General features: G+C 34.8%; 1 protein-coding gene across 2 annotated transcripts in view; it reads right to left on the bottom strand.

The window, feature by feature from the left end:
* Positions 1-1237: 1237 nt before the first annotated feature.
* Positions 1238-16522, bottom strand: part of NCAPG2 (non-SMC condensin II complex subunit G2) — a 45833-nt gene continuing 30548 nt past the window's right edge. The window contains exons 20-29 of one of the 2 annotated variants that reach the window (XM_083823700.1): positions 16235-16351; positions 15973-16116; positions 14219-14318; positions 13257-13441; positions 12359-12502; positions 11694-11797; positions 8710-8807; positions 8199-8301; positions 2943-3038; positions 1238-2520 (exon numbers count right to left, since the gene is read on the bottom strand). In XM_083823700.1, the coding sequence (XP_083679826.1) occupies positions 2981-3038; positions 8199-8301; positions 8710-8807; positions 11694-11797; positions 12359-12502; positions 13257-13441; positions 14219-14318; positions 15973-16116; positions 16235-16351 (1053 nt within the window). In that variant the 3' untranslated portion in view covers positions 1238-2520; positions 2943-2980. Of the gene's footprint in view, positions 3039-8198; positions 8302-8709; positions 8808-11693; positions 11798-12358; positions 12503-13256; positions 13442-14218; positions 14319-15972; positions 16117-16234; positions 16352-16522 lie in introns of both variants that reach the window. The other variant, XM_083823699.1, reaches the window with a different exon arrangement.

Genomic DNA, 16522 nt, shown 5'->3' with positions numbered 1-16522 from the left:
AAAAAGTTTTACTAGTTAAAGTTCAACTTGGGAAAGCTGAACAGATCTCAGTGGGTCTGTTCCAAAACTGGGAACTTCTCTGACATACGGGTTGGATAGCACAGCAAGCCAAATCTACTCTGATTATCAGTCGTTCCACAACAAGAAGCAAAGACCAATCCTTCTCCCCCAACAGCACTTCAAAGGCACTTTTAATTAGTAAGATAAAACAAATCTGATTGACAGGTTTCCAAAAGATAATTCAGCTTAAGAAATACACTATTTATTTATATATGAAATGAAAAAAAAAAAAGATAAATATAAGGATTTAACATTTTGGCAAGACTTAGTTTGCAGTGAGAACACCAAGTAAAACCTTGTTGTGAGATTTACCACAAAGACCCAAGGAGAAAGCACTTGACAGACTTTGGCTCACAGAACTCAAAGACAGAACATCATTGATTGTGTTGCAGAAATCCCACGGCTTTTCATCTATCAGAGGAATTATAACAGAGCTGGACCAGATCTCGGGCTGAGATCTCTACACCAGCTCCACTGCCACCACAGAACAATTTCAACACCCTTGAGAATCACTTGAGCATCAGCCACGATAGAATATGGACAAAGGTTCACCTCTAAGTTTTCTTACCCTCCTTCACAATATCTCCTCCTTAAGTTCATCAGAAGAAATCAGCCTATTTCTGATGTTGATAGTTACCTTTATTTCTTTCAGGCTCTGGGATATTGGGTCTGTAGCAGGTATTCCATAAAAAATTGAAACTGAAAAAGCAGCGCTATAGACCGAGGGAAAAAAGGCAGTAACTTAGATTCTCTTCTAATCTAATCTAATCTGAGCAAATAATGAAAGATTGAAAAGCAGAAAAAAAGGAAGGTGATTTACATATTCATTAACTAATTTGTATCATCAGAAGATTTAAAAGGTCATTACTGGAACACCTGCCTGTTAACAGATGTAGAAGACTGAAGGCCAAAGAACACAGTTTTTATAAAGATGTTGATGGATAAACAGTTGGCAGATCTACAGCTACCTGCTGGGGCAGCATTAGACTTTTTGGCTCAGGCTACCATTGTGGATAAAGTAAATCTTCTGGAATTCACATAGCCACATACCTATCCATACTGACTTGCCTGTTGCAAAGCCTGACAATTGTTTATTAAGGATTTGATTATTTTAAAATATCATCATTTCAGCTAAATAAGATTCTGTCTAGGAGTGAAATTTTATGCACTAACAAAGTTACTGACTCCTACCACAGAAAGGTGCCTGACAGATGGGGGTACAGCACTATGCATAGATCCTAATCAAGAATAAAGAGTCTGTCTTAATTTAGCTAAATTTGCTAATTTCAGTGTCAGTGCCACTCTGCAACATTGGAGATCTCAATGAGCCATTTATATAGATACTAAATGCAAAGCATCCTGCCCCATTTTGAAGATAATTAAGTGCTAGATATGCAAGTCTAAGCTAGTCCCTGTACACTGTCTTTATGGTCTCTGGCTGAATCATTTTCTGGGGATACCTACTAGATATACTTCTAAAATAGGTTAAAAAAAGCATTATGAATTTAGACATCTAATTTATAGATGCCTCAGTTAAGGCAAAATAACATGCAATCAGCATTGTATGACTAGCTTTAGGAGAGCATCTGTTCACATGAAAAAGTTAGGTAACTGGCTTACATGTTTGTCCTACCTGCAGTATTAATTTATAAAAATAGCCAAATGTACAGCAATGAAACTTATTTAAACTGGGATAGCTAAGAAGATAATATAGTCCAACCTCCAGATCAGGCAGGGCAAACTTCAAAATTCTGTCACGTTGGTCAGGGCCTTGTCAGTCGAATTCTCCTCATCTCCAAGGATGGATCTTCCACAGTCTTTCTGGTAAACCCGTTCCTGTTCCACTTTCAGTTTCTGTTCACTTTCATCCTTTCTTCTTTCATATGTCCAAGAAGTATTTCTCTTGCTGCAGTGTGTGTCCACTGCCTCATGTTTTCTTGATGTGTACCTCTGAGTGGTCTTTGCTTAATCCTCCTCATGTAGAGAACAGCAGTAAGATTGCTCTTCTGTACTTGCTGATGCTGGTATATAGAATTAGTCTGCTTCAGGCGGAGGACTTTGTGTGTGTCCGAGTTGAACTTTGAGATTTGTCATTCCTTGTGTCCAGCTCATCAGGATTCCACTGAATCAGACAACCCTTCCCCTCAAAAATATCAACCACTGCTCCCACACTGGTGTCATCCGCCAACCAACTGAGGCGGCATTTCATTCCATTGCCCAGGCATTTAATTAAGACGTTAAACAGTACTGGCAACAGTACCTGCCCTGAAGAATGCCGCTAATTATCAGTATGACACTGTAGCACTCTTATTCTTCAAGTCTGATTGTCCAAGCAGTTTTCCATCCTACTTGTAGTTCATCCGTACAGCCCATCTCTCTCCAATCTGGCTACAAAAATACTACATAAACCTGGGTAAAAAGTCCTGCGAAGAACAGGAAAGGTGACATCCTCTGCTCTCTCTGTTCACAAAAGGAAAGAGAATGAGGTTGGTCAGGAAGAATTTGCCCCTAGTGAATTCATGCTGGCAATACCCAATCACTATTTTGTCCTTCATGTGTCTCAGAATGACTTCTATAACGTCCATGAATAGGCTCTATAATTTTCTCCAGGTCTGAGGCTACGTGCTACCTCAAAGTATGAGAATATACAATTATTATTTGTTTTATAAAAACAAAAATACTGCTTTTTTTCTTTTTTTTACTTCCCCCCATATATGACAATTTGATACAAAACAACCTCCTTACAGGTCTTGAGAATCTTTACTACTACATGATTTCTATACACACTTTTGTACATTTTGTCTGCTTTAAATGTACAGAGTAACAGAAAATAAAACTATTAATAAATTTACAAGATAATATTATGCTTTTTAACACAGTACATCTTCCTTTAGTTTTCATGACAAAAGCTTCCATGTGGTCAAGGATTCAAAAGTTCATCCAAAATTTTCAGAGATGATTCATACAGGATTCTGAAACTGCATAAAAGAATGCAAAACAGGATTAGACATGCTCATACTAAGATCAATCCTCAGCTATTTGATTCTAAGAGTGTTTTATTTTTTAATTCTAAGAGAAATCTAAGAGGTTTCCTTGACAAGTTATTCCATATATGCCATTACTAAATTACTTTTGAAACCAGTTGTTTTTCTTCAACTTACCCATTTTTCTGCTGACCACCTCTAGCTATACTGAAATCTACAAAAAATCATTTTAATTTACTATGTGAATTCAAGCACATTTTCAAATATTTAATCATCTGTATTTCATGTGTATTTAAAAGCACAACTCACTTTTATTCACAGTATTTTACATTTTTTTAAAACTTGGTCCAATCCTTTACTGTTAGTTTATAATAAGCTATTTTTCAGTCTTCTACTTTTTTCCTTTCACCCTCATTCTTCAGTCTTCATAATTTTTCTTCTCAACTCAGTAATTTTTTCCCAAGCCTGAGCTTTCTGTCTTATCCTTATTAACTACATGCTTCAGCTGCTTATACATCCATCTTAGTCACTTTCTTACTCTTTTGTTTCACATTACTCCCTAAACGGTCTCAAAGGTCAGCTTTGAAATTCCCATTTGGAAGGCCCTTTTTATTTTCTTGCACTCTCAGAAATTGTCACTCACCTAGCCTTTGCAGGTGCATTCTCATGCAACTTCTTCTAATACTGCTCTAAGACATCCTCAAAAGACAGAAAGACTGTGGTCTTCTGCCAAAATATTTTAAAGTTTATAGTGGTTAACGATGAAATAATATTCTTCATGTTACCTTTGTAAAAGATTCTGCCACCTGTATTTCTCAAATATTGTTCATCCTTTCTTTTTTCTTTTTTTTTCTTTTTTTTTCTTTTTTTTTAATTACAGTCCTATACTGATGGCCTGAAATAAGCAAGGTAAGTCAGACATTAATCATGCTGAGTTAGGGCATTCATCAAGGAGACACCAAGACTATAAATACAACAAGAAACTGTATTTTCTTAACAGTGTATTTGATGCCAGGTCTTCCTGAATTCAGACTGCCTTGGTTCCATCACATACTCTTCCTTTATAATGCTAACAGACTTCAAGCCATAATCAATCTCAACTGACAAAATAACCTAGTGTACTAATTTTATGGCACATTTTAATAATTAGTTAAGTACTGTGGTGATATACACAATGATACCTCGTATAATTTATTTATTTTTATTTATTTTACAATCTACAGCTAACAGAGAAATACTTCTATAAAGTTGGTCCATCCGTCAACACCACACTGGTCAAGCTGCAGACAATAAGTTATGATTCAGGATAACGGTGAGCCTCCCCAAACAAATTTAAGTTAGTTTTACTAGGTACCACTGCGGTGAACGTGCTGATGGGAGGCAGAAAAGTCATACACAAAGTTATGTCACAAAACAATGCAAGAGTCGGTACTTATAGATACAATGAGAGTGCAATAAGGAGTTCCGGAAGCTATTAAATGATAATATTAAAGAAATATCTTTCAGCACATCCATTAGCTCAGTTTAAATTCTAATGCCTACATACTAAGATGCTAATTAAATACAGAATATCAAGAAAAAGGTGTTATTTTATAGCACATTTGTTTCACAGAGCATGGAATACTTCTCTAGCCTCCAAATCACTGCACTGGAAGCTTTATTGGCCTTTTTTTTCTAGAAATAAATACTTGCATTTTATAAACTAAATTAATGTGCGTGCCATTACTCTTGAGGAAATTCTCTCAATATACAATATGCTGTCCAGAATTTTAAAGTGCACTGAACAGCAATTTTAGACCCACAGGGCCTTCTTAAACTGCTAGCTCAGCTGAAGAGGAAAGACTAAATTACAATGAAAAGTTTTGCTTCTGAATTAGTATAACAACTCCTTGTTCAATGGCAGCATTTTATGTACTCCACCGGACAGGAGTTTTACTTATTTATTTCATTGCTAATATGTAATAGATGACTGCTAGGTTAAATTTAAGACGCTGGCACAGAATGCCAAGTCTCTTGGGAAATTAAAGAATATCACTGTTTCGTGGTATACCTGGGTACTAAATAAAAATAATCCATCAGAGTTGTTAGGAGATAATGTATTCAGAAGAAAGAAGCAGTAATACCTTGAAGTATGAATTAAAAACACAGTAATATGTTTTAGCATGCATCAGTGCAACATCGCGTCTTTTAAGATTATGGTCAAAGTAATTATCTGACATCTAATTTGCTGCACACCATAATTAACATTTAGGGGCTTGGTAAGTAGAGTGGAAAAAGACAATGATAAAATCGTTTACAAACAACAGTGCACATTTCAGACTGTATATAATCACCTTTTAGTTATACATTAGCAGGCTGGTACTAGAGCACTAAAAATAAGTGTCTTCAGACACTAGCAGCCCAGCCTGTTCCAGCAGAACACCTATCTGAGAAAGGCCCCAATAATTAATCAACTTTAACACAAATGCACTAATAATTAATCAAGGAAAATCTAATCATTAAAGAACTTCCTCTTAACCTTTTCCTACATTTTTTTTTTTTTTTTTTATCTTTTTGGGGAGAGAAGGGAGGAAAACAAAAACCACCAACTTCACAACATATTTATGGGAGTTCTTGAATTCTATAATCCTCCCAAGATCAGAAACGATCACACAGCTCTGCAGAGTTTTTTGTTATCATACTGTAATTCTGATTTTGGTTACAAATACTTCCCACCATCATGCTCATATTCCTAAGCTTTTAACTTTATCTACAACTCTCTCTTGTTTTTGTATGATAAAAGGTAGCCATTCATATATCACAAAATTAAAGCACTGTGTAGTATCTTATGCTCTTCATCTGCCCCAACTTGTAGGATGATTTGTCCCTGTTCACTGGGCAGAGATGTTCATATAGATTCACAAAGCAATTATCTGTGTTCTTACCGGAATTTATAGGCAGTAGTGCACTCAAGTGGTAGCAATTATTCATTTTAATGTGCCTATTTATTTAATCATGTTAAGATTTGCTTTAAATTCTCTGCCGCTGTCTTGATTAAAAGAATTGCATAACCGAATCATGATACTCTGCTGCTCACCTTTCTTTTCCAGATCATAATTATAATTTTTAAAAATATTCTGGTAGAACACTTGGCAACCCAGCACTAAATGACTCAATGGAAAAAAATATCGTTTATTTTTGCTTGATTTTGTTTCTAAGCTAGGTCCCAACCAAAGGAACTTTGTTCACAGCTCAGTAACTAATTAAAATGAGCTACCCAGGAAGCAGAGTCACTATGATGAAGTTTTAGTAGATAAATAGTCACTGCATGGTTAGATTTCTTATTTATTTTTGTTTTTATCAATTTTATGTTACCTGAGCACAATGACCTCTGCAGAGGCCACTCTTAAAATCTGGATAGCAGTATTTCTGTGTTCTGATTGCTTAGGTCAGACAGAAAAAGGAATAATGGGCTGATCTTTCTTTATTTTTTTTTTTACTTTTTTATTTTTTAATAAATCTCGTTATTTTAATCACATATAACTGAAGTAGATCATATCACAGAACTTTCTGGTCTACTTCTTAAGATTACATATGTCATTTAAAGAGCTATATAACACCCCTTAGGCTCTGATATAATAGATTTAAATGAGCGTTTTGTTAGCAAAAAAGCTACCGCTATATCTCCTGCACTTCTGAATCACATCTAAATGTATATTTACTGCACAGCCCTTTAAAAGTTCTACCACTGCCAGAACAAGTTAGTGTAGCTGTTGAGCTTCTTGACAGAACTCAAGTGCAAATTCTAAGGATTTAAAGTATCATAAAAGGAAAGAAATAGGGCCTACGTGGTCCCCTCGATAAATCACCTGCTTTTTCATACAGTAGCTTCTCATAACTTTAGTATTGACTTTAAATGAGGGACACAAATTCAGTCACAGCAGAGCTGAGGAAGGTCTCTGTCTTGCACAAAGCCACATGCCTCAGGCCAGTGATCCACCAGAAGAATGTGATGTGGAAGTGTGGAAGCGTTTGAAGGGCCATGCAAGAAATGGTTAAATAAAATAAAGAATTACTTATTTATTGATTGATTTCAACAACCTCCTCATGTTCAGAACAATCTGGTGCGTTGATAGCTTCTTTCAGTATGGATGAATGTTCATAACCAATTTGGTTCTTTATCTAGTTATCCCTACATCACCTTGTTGAATATCTTGAAGAATTATTTGCCACAAAATAAGTTACCTATTTTGTTATTCAAGGGTAGGAGAGATGGAAAAAAACATTATGTAAAGAAATCAGTTATCCTTCCTACAGCGTGCCTACCCTTCTTAGTTACTAACCCTACCAATCAGGGGACACAGTGAACTGCAAGTTAGTTTCTGAAGTACTTAAAAACGTGTTACGTTATTTAAATTCCAGTAGTCTGTTTTTGTCACAGTCTGTTTGTGCTTCTTAATGTCTACTCTGCATGTTTTCTCTTTCCACAGGCAGTTCAATAACAAGGCAGAGATCAAATGTTAAAATTTTATTTTAGACTTGAGCAATTTTGAAACACTTGAGGCTAAGTCATTCATAGTTGTCTGCCTTAGTCAGGTCTGCAATAAATGCTTGCAAATGCAATTTAGCCAATAACGCTCAAGAAACCGCCCAAAAAATTCATCCCAAAAAAATCTAAAAGTCAACCACACGTGAAACAGAAATCTTAAAAATGACCAAAATAAAATCAACTGTGGAAAGTTCTGAAAGTCACTGTTATATTCACTTAAATTTTTAACATCTGCATACATGTTCATTGATACACCTAATACCAAGATCCATGAGAAAAATCTTCTAATAGTAAGAAACTTAAGAAAATACTTGGTTTGTCCTACACTTGCTGAAAACAGAACTGAATTTCTGAGTACTGCAGTGTAACAGGATTAAGTCATAATGCATTCAAATTAAAAGCAAAAAAAAAAAAAAATCCACCCCAAAATATGTAAAGATTACAATCACAGCAAATGTATGGGCAGGAAATTTAATACTGTGCTGAGCTCAATATCTCAAGATTTTTACCCACTGTTTTAAACCTTGCAATCATTCAGAATGCTCCAACTGTACTACCTAAGTATAGAATACAGCCATTTACTGTAGAAAGGAGAGTTTAGTGTTCATTTCCCATAGCACATTTACCTTTCTGTATTGCCAGATTCTTCTGTGGCAGTTTCCTTGTATGTTATCAGCTTTCTTTGAATGACAGGTGCAATATCCTTTAGAAGTGAAGCTCTGTGCTTACCTATTTGAAATATGATTATGTTGAAAAGTTGGACAAAAATAATGCTTTATCAAAAAATAAACTTGCGTATTTTCATAGATTATCTTTTTAACACAAAAGATTCTTTAATTAAAGATTAGATATGACATAAGATTTTCACTGCTCTGGATTAATTACTGTGTCTTTCAGCAAACCAGAATATGGAGGTGGACCATATGAGTTAGCAGATAGTTGTATTTTTAAATTCACTGCAAAGATTGAAAGTCCAAAGCTTAACAACATCATGTACAAGTGATATGTCCTTAAATTCTCTAGAAAAATGGTAACTTAACAGGATGAGGAAAAGTGCCTGTTGAATTTTATAAGAACTTGGCTTTTAAAAAGTAGCATAGCAGAAAAAAAATATTGTACAAAAACAGTTCGACTGACCTTTAATTATAATCACAATGCAGACCATAGCTGTAAGACTAAAAATCTCTTCAATTTCTTTGGAGAGAATGCATTCCATTAATTCATTTAAGAATGACCTACGGAAATAATAAAGGAAATATACTTTATAAATGATGTTTCCTTCAAAACAGAACAGAACACAACAAGCTTGTGATTACGTTACCCTGCCACCATAGTTTCAAAGATACCATGCAGGACAAAGGATATTTATTGGGTGACTGAAAATTATATGCTTCTTCTGAAACTATGAGAATATTTGAGTTAGCAGAATGGTAAATTGTTTGGGAAGAAAAAGTTTGTACACAGAATAAGTAGTTTTTATGAGAAATGAAGAGCTCGTGGAGTACTTTAGGAAGGATAATCTGAAAAAGGTACTAGATTTACTGGAATTTAACTTATGCAATTTGTAGTGAAGTTTCTAATTTCAATTTCTACTGAAGTTTAAAATATATTTATATGGCTCCAGTGTATTATTAGTAACAACTCAAAACCCTTAAATCTATTTCTATTTGTAGCTTAATTAGAGCGTGGAGTTCAGTTAATATTTTAGTCTAAAATGTGTATGTCATAAAAACAAAATGGAAATGTTTCCAATTCAAAAAGCAGCACTGAAGAGCATTTATAGCTGAATATAGCCCTGAAACACTTTCCAACTACATTTTAGGTATCAAAAGCATGGACACACTAACAACTTTTCATTGTGAAGTCTGAGATAAATACTAACAATACAATCAAATGTTAAGATGCAAAAAAGCATCTTAAGATACGCATTTTTAGCAAGAGATGATAGTATTACCAGGAAACTTTAATAATATTTTGGGAGAATATATTAAGAAAAATGAAAGAAGGGAGTCAAGATAGAGGTCTGTTTCTCTAGTCAAATGCAAGGGTGAACATTTTCAAGACAGTTTCAAATTTAATGGCTCTTCCTTTTAGTATTTCAGCACAATAGAGCCCTGAAGTATGTCGTTAACAAAAGAACCAACCTCCACTAATGATTCAGTGAATAAAACTTTGAAGCAAAGTTTGAGCTTCTACAAAGATCAGAAAACGATGACACCACTTTAAGCTCTGAAATCGGTATTCATGAAGCTGCTCGTGTATTGTATTAGCTTTATTGTATCCTTGTGGAATAAACTGACCAAGTGTCAATTCCATTTCATATCACCCTTAAATTGCTGACTGATAGTATTCTGCCCAGAGTTTTGACTTTGTTACCACATTGTTTACTTTAGTAAGCACAGTCTTTCGTTCCATGAAGGAACTTTGTAATAGTATTAATCTGTAATAAGACTCACTGCAGAGACAGCACAGCTGCCTCCCCACCACCACCACAGGAGTCACAAGAGCCTACAAGCAGAGAGAAAATATTTCAGAACAAGAAGCTATTTCCAAATACACTTACATAAGGGAGATAAGTAATTGGTTCCTACATGGTTTCCTACTAGAGAAAAGGACATTCGCCTAATTGTCAAATATTGCCAAGTGACAATATTTTCACTGGTAGGGGGACTGAAATTAAAAGTTTCAAATTAAAAATTAAAATTAAAAGTAACTGAAATTAAAAGTACAAGAGATTGACTCATTAGTAACCGAAAACATAACAGACACTGCAGAACATGGTGCAAAATGATTGTGTGTTCACAAATTACAAGTTTGCATCAGATTCTGTAATGTCAAAGGCTTTTGCATTGGCACAGAAAAGTAATAATTTCCAAGATTTTGAATGATTTACTACTGGACTCCTTCATTACAACCTATAAATACAGATTTAAAAAAAAAAAAAAAGCCTAAAAAGCAGATCTCAGTCCTGAAGGACCAGCGGAACCAGATATATATCATTCTCTTGACTTAGATGTTCTTTGCACCAAGAAGATAAATTTCAGAAGATAGATACATGCTTATCAAAATACTGATAGCAAAGCGCTGGTCCAAACTAGAAGTTTTCTTCAAGAATGGACAAGATCTGATCACTAGAAGAAAAAGTTTGAGAGGAATTTGTTGGCTTTCTGTGCCTCTTTTGAGAAAAACTGGGTAAAGTCATTGTGTTTCACTGAAACAGAATGCTTCAACAGACAGCTGCCTCTCAGAAGAGCAAAATTTGTATTAGGAGATAGGAGACCTACTGCCAGACTCTCTGGAGTCCCCCCCCCCCTTTTTTTTTTTTTAGGATTAAGGGAAAAAAAATCTTAATCTCATGACAGCAGATATGGAGATATTCTATGCCTGTCAGGTGAAGATGTTAAGAATAGTTGTGCTAAGTCATGGAGAATCACAGGGCTTTTAAGGAATACCCATTAGCCCCTTGATCATTCAAAATATTCTGATGTGTACAGTCACTGAAATAAAAATTGAATACGAACAAACTAACCAAAGGAAGGATAATAAAATTCAGTTGTGACAATTTTAGCAGACATTCAACAAATATAGCAAATAAAAAAAATTAAGTCTTAAAAAATATCAGATAGCCCTACTTTTGGGGGCTTTTAGGACTTGGATACTTTAAACAGGTTTGGATGTTGTTATTTTTTTTTATACAGCCATTAGTACATTTGTGACCTTATTGCAGACATTCGGGTTAAAGGATTGATGTTATTTTTGGTAAATATTTTATCTCTTCTAAATACTCCTATATTGAGGGGACTAACGTTTATCTTACAAGAGAAATCCAAGATGTAAAATTAAAGAACTCCATTATATGAACAGTCTCGTAAATAACTCTATGAAGTAAAAAACAAGAACAAACAAACAAAAAAACACACAAAACACCAAAACATCCCCTCTCCCCCAGTCAGTATCTACAAGCATTATGTCAAGAGAAAGAGGTTGTAGTCATGCAGATGAACTTAATAAGCATCCAGTTCCTCAAAATTTATTTGAATTTAGAAATTAAAACTTTACCCAAAAAATAAACTATTCTACATTATTAACAACCTTGGACAAATTCATTGAGAAACATTTACCTGACCACATTAACTGTCTTCATAATTATGGTCATTAAACTGCTTGAAAGAGGTGGAAGGTCTGAAACAGTCTTTGGTATAGTTAAGTCTCTTTCAGTGGAAGCCTGAAAAATGAAAATCATCAACACCTGTAAATTAAGAAGTATATGTGTGCAGAAAATATCCTGGCAAATCTATACTTCAGTGATAATGCTAACCAAGACATATCCTTAAATAATTAATGTTCACATGTATTCTTTGAACACCCTTAAACCAAAAAATGTGTACAGTCCAAATTAACAAAACAATTTTAAATTAGAACAGCTAAAACTAAAACAAATGAACAGCATTTGTACCAAGGAAAATATTTATTACTAGTTACTATTTGTAAAGGCATAGCACACTAAACAGAAATTAATATCTTTTTTGTCTCCAAGTTTAAGTATGCATACATCATTTCTAAATATAACCTAGATGACAGCAATTCTCTGATTCCCTGTATTAGGTCTTTTTGGTATCAGGTTCTGAACAGCATGACTACGGTAAAGTTTCCTGTTTGTTCCATGCCAGAACACACATAATCATCATCTGCAGTAGAAAAATCACACTTTCTGAATGCAGCTCTATTATTCTAACATTAAGTTTAAGAAGGAGTCAGTGTAAAAAAGAGTCAGCATTAACTTTACCTTCTGTAGCGCATAATTTATCTCTGCTACTATTGCATCTAGGAGAGTAGAGAGCACACCTTGGTGAACTTCTGGGCAAGACGAACGCCAGTACTGGACTGCATATATGAATTCTCCAAGAGGCATTTGAATAGAGCGAATTAACTAAAACAGAAGAAAAACTGCTGTTTGAGATTGCTTGAGTATAATTAAAATATTTCAGCAAACTGTTTTCTGCAAAGTGCAGATCACACCTTGAAAGCTATTGTGGTATTTTATTCACCAGGGATCAGAGAGGAAATCAGCAACGTGTAGAAAGTTTACTCATCAGTTTGGAAGAAACGAACAAAACAATGGTTGAACCAAAAAAGAACTTTTTTTCAGAAGTCCTGGAGAGCAGATCATCGCATTTTCCAGTTATCCACCTGTCTCACTACTATCTAGTCTCTTAAAAAATATAAAAAGCTAACGTTTCTGTGAAGATAGGACAGTCAGAAGAACTCTGGGACATGGTCCATATATTGAAGCTGATGTATGCTGAAACAAATAAAAAAATAGCTATAATTTCTTCTCTCCTCCAAGATCATAACATATATAATTGAATTCTTTGCTCCGGATTGAGAAAAATCATTTTCATTGCATATAAGGTTAATAATCTATGAGTACTAGGGTAGTTCAAGATCAGTTGTAACAGAATGCCTTGTTCTTTATTTTACTAGTTTTTCCATTGCTACAAGACCAACAACAGTTAAAAAAAAAATCCACTGGAAATGAGGAAACCAAGAATAATGTTAGAAAAAAATGTATTCAGATGTTGAATGGGACAATAACCTCAAAGTAACTAAGTGTAACACCACTTCACATTTGAGTAAAAAGTATGAATTTGTCTACATGTAGGTAGACATTTTAAGCATAATACCTGAATCCCTTCTTCCGGCTGTTTCTTGAGTCTGCATGAGACACATTCTAAAACTTTCTGGAAGACAGTCTGTACAGCATGGAGAAGACTTTCCACTTCATGTGTCTCAGTGTTTTGAGTCAAAGAAGCTTCAGTAATTTCTTTTAGAACACAGAGTAACACTGGAGTACAAAAGCCACCTCTCTCTAAAGAGATCCACAATATGAAAATTGTAATGAGATACCACGTACAAGCTCAGAACGAAAACTGTTACATACCATAAACAGCTATAGTTTCCAAGCCTAGACGACACATTTAGTTTCTGAGCACCTTTAGCTGAAATTTTCACACAGTTCAATCAATATTTCAAGTATAAATCCAGTGTCCCTTCCAAAAATTCTTGAAGCATAAAGATTGTAGATTTCTTCAGGAGCTAAGCTTTAATTCTGTCTTTACTGTCAACATAACTTTCCAAATGTGAGCCAAATTTAAATAGTGTTACAATGTTGTCTCCTAAGGCACACTGATACAAATTTTGTTATACACATAGAATCACTGAATGGTTTGGGTTGGAAGGGACATTAAAGATCATCTAATTCCAACGCCCCTGCCATGGGCAGGGACGTGTCCCACCAGACCAGGTGGGACACCAAAAGCCCCATCCAGCCTGGCCTTTATTTTTAACATTATATATATATCAATAATGTGCATATGTATATAATCTGTATTTCAAATAACAGTAACTGGAATGTAACAGCAAGTAAGAAACATTAGTTATTAACAATATCATGACTCTGGACTGCTTCTCTGCTTGTATTCCGTTTTCTGAAAAGCTGCTGTTACTTCTGACCATATTATCGATGCTAGCATAATCTGTAAACACCATGTTTTGAGAAACAGACTCCAAATAGCAACAGTGCTGTCAATATAAAAAAAGTCATCTAAGCATGTAGAGGTGTTGACATTAGCACAAAATATCGTACCTGTTTGTATAACTGCAAGTGCTATATCTAAAAGGTATGCTTGAAATTTAAGATTTCCAAGGCCAACCATTATTAGATCTTTACACACTGTCAGGTAGTCCTGCAAAATAGATGCAAAAATGTATCAGAAAAAAAATATATATACATATTTAAAGCAACAGTTCAGTAAAAAGTAGTAAAAATATCAAATCAAAGGAATCGTTTAATTATCTTTTACATATTGAAGTTAGATAAGGGATGGGTTGGGGTAAGTCTTCAAAAAATCTTCACAGTACTAAGAATTTTCTGAGACGTTATGTTGGATTAACATGTATAAATTTGTAGGTGTTTATCCATTTTCACTTTCACATTGCAGAAGACAAAAAATAATACATATATTAAGAATTCCTGCCTCACAGGACATCAGCTTTTCCTCAACAGAGTACATAGTTCCACAGTCCAGCAGAATAAGCACCTGTCTACCCTTCCTTGAAGGTAAAAATACTACTTAGTGGACAAATATACTTAAAAATGCAAGTGATGGGATCCAGTGGTAAATGCGCTACTGCACAAGGTTATTATATAGGTATAAAAATCCTGGTATATATTTTTATGTTCTGGGACACTCTTATGTATGGATAGGAATACAGAAGTAGCATCATCTCCATCTTTGACACCAGCTGTAACATGTAAAAGGTCAAATTCAGTGTACGAGAACAGACAAGTGCTATAGTTAAAGAATACATCCCTTTGTTTCTTGTTTCCATTTTTAACACAATTCTATGTTCCCAAATAAATTTGAAAGTAATTCAGAGTAGGTGCACCAGATATGTTCTCAACCTTTGAAAAGCAGGAGTTCCAAAGAGTGTTCCAAACACTTTGCTCTTTCCTCCAAAGAAAAATGTTTCTCAAAAGGCAGTAAAATCCTCTGTCTTTTTCACTCAGGCTCTAGATCAGAGGCACTGATACGAAGCATTTACCCAGGCACATTATGACCTCTCTAACTATCTTGAATTGCAAAATTAAAAAGGGCATAGTAAAAGAGCATTTTCCTGCATAGATACACACCTGTTACACACTAAGACTAGAATACTAATGCAGACAGCACAGAGAATTTCTAAGCAGCCTACGTTTAGGTTAGTTGAGTCATTCAAGGACACAGATTGCAATTAAAGTTAGTCCAAATCTTTCCCTTGATCAAAATCTGCAAAGACCCATAGCTCAATGGTAAAATCCACACTGGGTTAAGTGATACACCAGGGAAATATAACAAGACAATTCAAAACTAGCTTAAGCATTATCTAATCAAATGCTTTCTGTGAAGGGTAAATGAAGATAAGGGATACGGGACACTCTCAGGAGACAATAAGCCTGTGGGATGATCCAAAGCACCTTCTTTGTCCCTAGGAATTGAAGGAACACTGATAGCAGTACTAAAGGAAAAAGAAAAATCTTGGCACCAAGAATAACTGAGTAACAATGGTTTGGTAATCCCACACAACATGAAGAGACATGCTGGAATGAGACAATACAGTCTCAACAAATTCGCAGTCCCTGCCCATGACAGCAAATGCAAAATTTAGGAAGGAAGAAACAAGCAAGCAAATATCATTCGATCTAAATCCTGTCTCTCACAATCACACCACCTTCCCCACCCTCTAAGTCATCTTCTGTTGTGATCCAAAAACTCCACTGTATTATGCTTGCAAACATAAAATTGCCACATATACAACTTATAAATCAAGCTGTTGCCAATCCAGTAAGAGACCGCTAACCTGGATAATTAATTGAGAAACATTACTCTGTTTTGAAATGCCGTCCTCTTGATCAGTTGCTAGCAAAAAAGGTACAACTTGACTTTCTATCCAATCACCTGCCTCCTTCAGAATTGACAGGTAATCTTTTCCTTCTTCAGAAAACTGGAAAAAATAAACAAAACACAATAGAATTTTACCATTTGTATAAGTTCAATTCTTTTGGAATTTCCTTATCCTGTCAGCTGTAACTCCAGCTTATTCTGAGAAGATATAACCATACCTTGTTTTGAAGATGAATACTCAACCTGCAACATAGGCTGAAGGCTCTTAAGCTAGTTGCTTGATTGCAGCTAACAGAACTTGTATTGGTTGCTTTCAGAATTGAGTCAAGAACTTCCTGAAATATTACAGTTTACATTAGATTTTCTAGAAAGTCCTTTCAAACGTTTCTTCTCTTTTTCTCAACAGTTTTAAACAAAATATTTTAAAATAAGAAAAATAAGAAAAAAACAAACACAATAAAATGAAAAGGCATAATTTCAATTACTTTCATTTTGCAACATCAGAA

This window comes from Anser anser, assembly GCF_964211835.1.
Source record: "Anser anser genome assembly, chromosome: 2".
Lineage (NCBI taxonomy): Eukaryota > Metazoa > Chordata > Aves > Anseriformes > Anatidae > Anser > Anser anser.
The sequence above is the reverse complement of the archived record's forward strand: the minus strand, read 5'-3'. Positions and strand labels throughout refer to the sequence as shown.